This window comes from Ursus maritimus, unplaced genomic scaffold (assembly GCF_017311325.1).
Source record: "Ursus maritimus isolate PB19 unplaced genomic scaffold, ASM1731132v1 scaffold_33, whole genome shotgun sequence".
In the NCBI taxonomy this organism is placed as follows: domain Eukaryota; kingdom Metazoa; phylum Chordata; class Mammalia; order Carnivora; family Ursidae; genus Ursus; species Ursus maritimus.
The window spans coordinates 5224088-5232518 of record NW_024425897.1 but is presented as its reverse complement, the minus strand read 5'-3'; the positions used below and the strand labels follow the sequence as shown (position 1 = coordinate 5232518).

Below are 8431 nucleotides of genomic sequence, written 5' to 3'. Positions count from 1 at the left end.
ATATTTGAAATAAAAAAGCTTAAATCCACACACACACAACTTCTGGGAACCACCATGTGAGAATAAATAAAAATAATTTTTTGATAATGTTTAACTGTTTTTTTTTTTTAAGAGAGAGTGAGTGGGGGGAGGTGGGGAGAAGCAGAGTGAGAGGGAGAGAGAAGAGAATCTTAAGCAGACTCTGTGCTGAGCGCAGCAAAATCAAGAGTCAGATGCTTAAGTGACTGAGCTACCCAGACGCCTGGTTTTCAATTTTTTGTTTAAGATAGTATTTATTTATTTGAAAGAGAGCATGAGCAGGGTGAGGGACAGAGGGAGAGGGAAAAGCAGACTCCCCACTGAGCAGGAAGCCCAAAAAGAGGCTCAATCCCAGGACTCTGGGATCATGACCTGAGCTGAAAGCAGACACTTAACCAACTGAGCCTCCCAGGCGCCCCGTCCTTCAATTGTTTTTAAGATAAAATCTTCCTAACAAATCAACCTCTAAGCTAAATAGGCTCTTCTGTATAAGCTTTGCCTCGTGAATGAATACTCATACTACTTATACAACCTCAGATCAAACAAAATTATTTCAAAACAAATAATAAAAAAATTAACTCTTTTCTATTTCAGAACTGAAATGCTAAAGATAGTCTTGTTTTTATATTATCAACATTTTTAGAGCACATTAAAAATATCACATAATCTATAAAATTCACTTACTGAAATCAGTTAACATTAAAAATTGTACACAAATTCTTAAATATATAGTTACACTTGAAACTACACAAAATACCATGCAATCCAAGATTTTCTTCCATATTCATCTTGTAGTGCCATTTTCTCTTAAAAAAAAAAAATGTATCCTCCAAACAGATTTTAAAACATGAAGAGTACTAGAAAGGCCATGATTCTGGTCCCAGCACCGTCTCTAATTCACTGTTTAATTTACTTCTGTATCTTGATTTCTGACACTACGGTACTTATTTCCACACCTCACAAAAATCATCTTCTGCTACATAAGAAATAACACAAGAAAATAAAGATGCTAAGTTTTTTCCTTATGCATTAAAAACAAAAGATTCTGACCAGTTCAAATTGATGATTTACCCACTTTTCTATTTTCGAATGCAATCAATTCACAATAACTATGATGTACTGCATTTTAATTCTATTACATGTGTAGAATACCTTGTTTCTACAGAGAAAGGCCAGCAGAGTGCACCACTGTTCCTGTTTACCTCCTCCTCCAATAACAGGGGCTCTTTCATAACCAAGGACATTAACAAATCTTGCTGCTTGCCTTGGAGTATCCAAAAGCCTCCCAGCTCGAAGTGGCTTAATATAGGAACAAACTGGTCTATTTATCCCATTTTCATCCTGGGGGAAGAGGGAAAAAACATCAACTGTAAGGATAGATTAATTATTCCCAATTTTAACACTTTTTCTTAGACTACATTAATGTGGGACGAAATAATTCTGGGTACCACTTACCGAGTGCTTACCCTGCATCCAACACCAGGCAGCTAAGAGCTACGCATACGATTTCTCTTTTAATCCTCTAACACCTCTTTCTGTTTTCATTTCATAAACGAAGAAACTGAAGCTACAGGTATTATGCAACAGAGCCAGGACTCAAACCCTCAGCTGTCTCCAAAACTTGTGACAGTAAGAACCTGAACTACCATGATTCAGCAATCTCACTCCTGGATATAGATCTGAAGCAAATGAAATCAGTATCTCAAAGAGATACGTGCACATCCATGTTCACTGCAGCATTACTCGCAATAGTCAAGATATGGAAACAAGTAAAATGTCCTTTAACAGGTGAATGAGTAAAGAAAATGTGGTATTACATATACAAAAGAATATTATTCAGCTATACAACAGGAGGTCCTGCCATTTGTGACAACACGGATGAATCTGAAGGGTATTATGCCAAGTGAAATAAGCCAAACGGAGAAAGACAAATCCTGTATCGTGTCACTTACATGTGGAATCTTTAAAAAAAAAAAAAAATAAGGCTGATTTCATAGAAATAGGGAATAGAAGGTGGTTGCCAGGGGTTGGGGAGAGGGAGGAATAGGGAAGATGTAGGTCAAAGGGTACAAATTTTCAGTTATAAGAAGAGTTAAGTTTGAGGATCTAATACACAGCATGGCGACCAGTTAATACAGTAAACTTGAAAGTTGCTGAGAGCAGACCTTAAGCATCCTCACCACATGAGAAAGAGGTAACTATGTGAGGTGATGGATGCGTTCATTATCTTGATCTTGGTAGTCATTCCGCAAAGTATATGTATATCAAATCACTATGTTGTACACTTTATTTATTTATTTTTTTTAAAGATTTTATTTATTTATTTGACAGAGATAGAGACAGCCAGCGAGAGAGGGAGCACAAGCAGGGGGAGTGGGAGAAGAAGAAGCAGGCTCATGGCGGAGGAGCCTGACGTGGGGCTCGATCCCAGAACGCCGGGATCACGCCCTGAGCCGAAGGCAGACGCTTAACCGCTGTGCCACCCAGGCGCCCCTATGTTGTACACTTTAAATATAGACAATTATATTTGTCAATTACTCTCAATAAAATTAGGAAAAAAGAAAGAACTCCTCTGAAAACAGAATAGGCAGGTAGTTGGAGGATGGAGAGGGGATCTAAGCCAAAGTATTCTTTCACATTATCATACAGAACTTAATACTGTATATCCAAACAGAATAACTGTTCTGATTTACTGAGCCAACAAATTATCAGAGAGCTCATTTTTAGTTTGTTTCCATTACATTTGGAGATCCACAGGAAACAAGGATTTGTTAATCAAGTGAGCTGAAAGCAGACTTTTAAAAATCATTTAAGGAAAACATCTTACATTTTAAATATAGGATGTATCCTAGCATTTGAGCTGAGTAACTGCATACAGAAGTCTCTGATGACTGTCCACCGTTGTGCTTTTAGAGTTAATATTACTAAAGCCCACATTTCCCTTAACTTCATGATTACTGAGATGACAAAGTCAAAGGAGTACTTTCTACTCAAAATTCAAAGACAATTTAATACTCTCTATCATGGCAAGGCTCCTCAGAAACAAGGCCTAACTCAGCCAACAGAAAAATAACTGTTTCAATTACGAGAAATCTTTCCGATAATCTTTCTATACCACAAAAACATCACCTCTCCATTATAATCCCATACCTTATCAAGAAAAAAAAAAACAACCCTATTATTTACATTTAATTATAGTGAGAAAGATCATGAATTTTTTGATGTAGAGCAAAGTATTATTATGTTTTGACTCATAACTATGGTTCTCAACTCTAAAAGGCACTGATTTTTTTCCCTGTCCTCTCCCACCACTACCTCCCTGCAAAGTGTAAAATCCATGGTGGTCTCTTACTCTCCATCTCCCCCATGCTATCTTGGGAGTCAGAAATAGAAATAGAATAAAGGGATCAGCTAGGAAAAAGCTCAAACAGAATGAAGAACCAAAGACAATTAACAAAACTAAGGAATAGAAACAGGAAGAGAGGAAATTTAAGTGAAGGGTGTTTCAAGGCACACATTTGAAAACCAGAAAATCATGATTCTAATTTTGGACGGAAGTAGAAAACTATTATTTGGATTTCTTTTACATTAACTCAGTATTAATTATTAATCTAGTATAGTGTGAGAATATTAAGTCTTGAAATAAAAATCTGAACATTAAAAGGAAAGTCTCAATCCTTAAGTGATTTTAACATTTTCTTAAAACTTAACAGCCTTAAAGATCAATTTCTATAACTTATTTTAAAATTTCTTACACTAGAAAATTTAAAAGCTATCATTAAGTGAATTACTATTATACTATAGCAAAACATGCAAGGGAGGAAGAAAAAGTACAACAGATTATTAAGTATAACAACTCTGAGAATTTACAGATATTTGGTTAGAATAAAGGTAATTAACTGAGTTCCTGAGTGGGCCATTTAGTCCTATTCTTACAACTCCACTAACAGAAAGGAAAGGAATGAGTATTCAAAAAGTGGATGCATTTGCCCTAAATCAATCAATAGTAGCATCTTAAAATACAAGATATATCATTATATGTTTCATTACAGCAATATCTCTCACATTATCTATAATATATCCCCATAAACGAACGTCTTGAAAATTTCTGTATTTTAGCTTCTAAACCTGCACTGTCTATTAAGAATGCTACTAATCCTATGTAGCCTTTTACATTTTAATTAAAATTAAATAAAATTTAAATTCAGTTTTTTATTGCCACATTTTGCATGCTCAATAGCTATCATACTGGATAGCACAGAGAACATTTCCATCACTGCAAAAAGATAGTCCTGCTGTAAACTATTTTCTCTTGTGCCTAGAAGCATTGGAAATTCATTTTCAGACCATGTATAATAATTTTTTGGTTTAGAACTACAGTTTTTTTGATTAGATTGACTGCCTTAAATAAATGTTATTGTTCCTTCACTCCATATCTAGTCAAATACAGAACGCAGCAGCAAAAGATACTTCTGGGGAACTGAAGTAAGATAAACATCTTATTTATTCTCTCTATATGTCCAGAGGTGATCCAGTCAAACCAAAAAAGCACTAGTCGAAACTGCAACTTAATGGAGTCTCTATGACTAAGTTGCTGTTTGGTATCAGGAAAAATTCTTTTCTCTTTTATACTATTAATTTCTTATAAAAAGTGGCAATGCCTGGCCAATTGACAATCTCATACGGTTACCATGAGACTAAGTGACCTTATGTGGTTCAAATCTTCTTACAATGAATTCTAAGAGATGGGAACTTAAGTAATATTTCCTTAAAAAACTCCCCATTCCCTGATTTGCATAACTGCGTATCTCATCCTCTTCCTCCTCCTCTTTAATTTGTCATTTCTCTGATCCACTTCCTCACCCACCCATTCTTCTCTGGTCCCAGATTCCACATGGCAATACGTAACCACCTCAGACTAAACAGACAGCAGGGAGCCAGTTATATTTTGACTGGTTTCTCTTTGCCCCATCCTGACATCAATGCTACCTTGTCTGCCCAAACAATGCATAAACAATGCTACCGAAAGTGAGAAGCTGCTTCCCTCATTTCCACCACTAGTCAACTAGGCTCTTTCACTTCTAAGCTCCTCATCTAGAAACTGAACTACGCTTAGCCCATCCTACTACGTAGGATAAACCTAGAGGAATGCACAGGATCTGAAATATGTTAGTCAAAATAATACCATACTAAAACTCTTTTATAAGCATCTACATAAAGCTGAATACATATAAAACATTTGAATGGTTCCTTAGAAGTTACAAAAAACATGGATCTGATCATATATTTTATTCTGATTTGTTAATTGAGAAAATAGGCTTAGGATACAGGAAAAATAGAAGCAGAGATATAGAACTGAAATGCTGCAGTTAAATATTACTGGTCACCGGCTCAGAGATTTTGGCTATATAGAATTATTACATGTAATAATGTCTTTAAGAAAATAGCCTAACAACTTACATGTCTAAACATATATGCCCAGAGCCCTAATTCTGCACATGAAAGCTGAATTTACATTATCAACTGCAAAGTATCCTAGTATTTAATCATTTAGAATTAAATATCACACACCGAGTTAAACAAAGTGGGTCTTCATCTATTTTAAATTAAATGTATTCAAAAAAAATAACTGAAAATGAAAAGCAAAATAAAACGAAGATTGTGTTATGTCACCTACTCAGTGAAAGAGTATTGCAAAATCAGATTTGTTTTTACAAATAAAGTTTCATTTGTCTGGAACACATTTTACAAATTCACCTTAAATGAAATTTACATATACAACAGAAAATCTCAAATACAGGTGTGAACCTTTTCTAATGCAATTTACAAACCTGTGCAAAAATCTTAACCAGCCGTGAGTTGTGTGAGGGTCGAATTTGCAAATATTCTCTCCACCACTGCTTTGCGTATACAAGAAATAATCGCTCTTTCTCTGCAGTTTTCTGACGTTCCAAAGCAAGCTTGAAATTTAAAAAAATATTTTCTTCAATTTTTATTTTTCTCCTTAAATACTCTAAAATATGTAACAATTCTACACACTTCTCTCCATCTAACCACCACCCTAACATAAGCTATCATCTCCACCATCTGTAAGAGCCTCCTGACTGACGTCCCTGTGTCTACACGCCCCCATAATGGTTAGTGATCTTTTCTCCCAAGACAAACATTTTTAAATAAATCATACCGTCATTCTCTTCTTAAAATAAGTGATAATTTTCTAAGAAGAAAGAACTTTCTAGGATCAACGGGTAAATATACTACACTGAAAACAAATACACAGGAGAAATTCAGAATTATTTACCTGTGTGTTGACTACTTCTTGAGATAATGTTTGATTGAGTGGTGGGTACATCTCAAGTTTTATATTTAAAATTCCCACAGAAACTTTTGATTCCGTGCCTATAAATATAAATAAATATTTAGAACTTCAGAGGCTTCCAAACTACGTGTATTTAGTCAACCAAAGTCTAAACAAAATAATTAAAAGAATTTTGTGCTTTACCATTTACATGAAATACAGATAATATTCAACATCATCTTTAACATTCATATTAAAAACGAAACAAATCAAATTAGTTTTCCTTTTGCATGAAGACCTTTATCTAATTATAAGATTACCTATTTTCTGAGTTTGCTTATCACATTTTAAGGGGCTGTTTGGATCTACAAGATTTGGCATTCTTAATTTTTATCTTCATTAAATGTATGCCAACCAGATTTACGTTAAAAACAAAGAAAAGCAACAGTTAACATCTCATTCTCAGAAAATATTTATACTTGTCATATATAGTAATTCCTATGTAGGCCTTCCTTTTTGTTTTTTTTTAATCCCTTCCCATTTTTCACATCCCATGTGAGTACAAATTTTCAATCCATGCCTGGATTTAAAGAATTAGAAAACAAATATACTTCTTACCATAACTATTTACTATTTCTCTGGTGAATCAGAATATACTTGTTTCTTGGTCACTACTATGATAATCATGTTAGGCCTTTATCTGGAGACAAATAATGGGTATCTTTTGAAAATAAATATCCCACATAAAAGTTTTGCCCCCTACTTTCTATTTAAGGAAAAACACATTCCGGGTCTGACTTACCAGAATCTAAAGTACTAAAGCTATGCTGTCCACTGGCCAGGTTGGACTCTCTGCCTTAGTTTCAATACGAAAGTAATTCCTTTACATGTGATGCATAAAATATTGTTAGGTTTTATTTTATTAGCAAATATGTATTACTCATCAGATAGCATGCAAGAGTCCAAGGAGACAATGGTGAACAAGATAGGCACCATCTCTGTCCTCAAAGAGGACTATTCGTAGATCCTGGCAATGAGCAAGTTAACCCCTCTTTGAGTCCCACAGTTCCACATGTAAAAAGCTGGAAGAGTATCGACTCCATAACCCATAAGAACCACTGGTACTAATGGGGATGCACTGTACATTGGAGTGTGCTGGAGTAGAGGGTTTTTTACATATGCATGTGTATGAAGATCTTAATTTTCTTTACAGTCTTATATTTAATCAAATAAATTTGAAAAAAGTAAGCCAGCCCCATAAAGAATTTTTTCCTTAAAACAAGGTCAGATTGACTGTGAAGTTCTATATTCATAACATGCTTCATGACATTTCCCAAGACTACAATACTACAGTCCAACTGTAATTCTAATGAAATTTTTTTTTTAAGTATTTTTTAAAAAGATTTACTTTCGAGAGAGAGAGAGAAAGGGAGAACGCATGCAAGTGCAGGAGGGAAGGACAGAGGGAGAGGGAGAGGGACCCTTAAGCAGACTCCGTGCTGAGCACAGAGCCTGATGCGGGACTTGGATCTCACGAACCTGAGATCATGACTCTTGAGATCAATACCTGAGTGGAAACCAAGAGTTGGGCACGTAACTGACTGTGCCACCCAGGCACCCCCTAATGAAATTCTTTTTACATGTTTCCATCTTGGTTTATAAAGGTATTCAGAAAACATAAAATGTATTTATAAATAAGCTGTGGCTATAAAAAAGTAACCATGATTAATCATCATACCTACACCCATAAGTTCCACAGTAAGACTGGTCACTCCATTTTCTGAGCCCAAAACTGATCGCCATTCAAGAAAATAGGATGCTACCAAAGTAGTCTCACCAAATATGTCTGTTTTGATTAGCACCATATGAACTGGATCACTTATTGATAACATTGTTGTTGAATCAGCCATTCTAGTTCCATCACCTGGCAACATAAACCAAACAAATGCACCACATTACATATTCCGTTAGGCCAACATAGAAGAATCCCTTTAATTACAAAGGATACTAATAATAAACTTATATAAAACCAAATAAAATAATTTAGTAATGCCTCAGAAAGCATGCAACAGATTACTTTATTAAAAAAGTACAATCCTGGGGCTCCTGGGTGGC

At 35.0% G+C, this 8431-nt stretch overlaps 1 protein-coding gene across 1 annotated transcript in view; it reads right to left on the bottom strand.

Moving 5' to 3' along the window:
• Nucleotides 1-8431, bottom strand: part of CEP76 (centrosomal protein 76) — a 20869-nt gene that overhangs the window by 7868 nt on the left and 4570 nt on the right. The window contains exons 5-8 of the mRNA XM_040619619.1: nucleotides 8055-8240; nucleotides 6320-6417; nucleotides 5850-5978; nucleotides 1171-1359 (exon numbers count right to left, since the gene is read on the bottom strand). Coding sequence (XP_040475553.1) covers nucleotides 1171-1359; nucleotides 5850-5978; nucleotides 6320-6417; nucleotides 8055-8240 — 602 coding nt within the window. The remainder of the gene's footprint in view (nucleotides 1-1170; nucleotides 1360-5849; nucleotides 5979-6319; nucleotides 6418-8054; nucleotides 8241-8431) is intronic.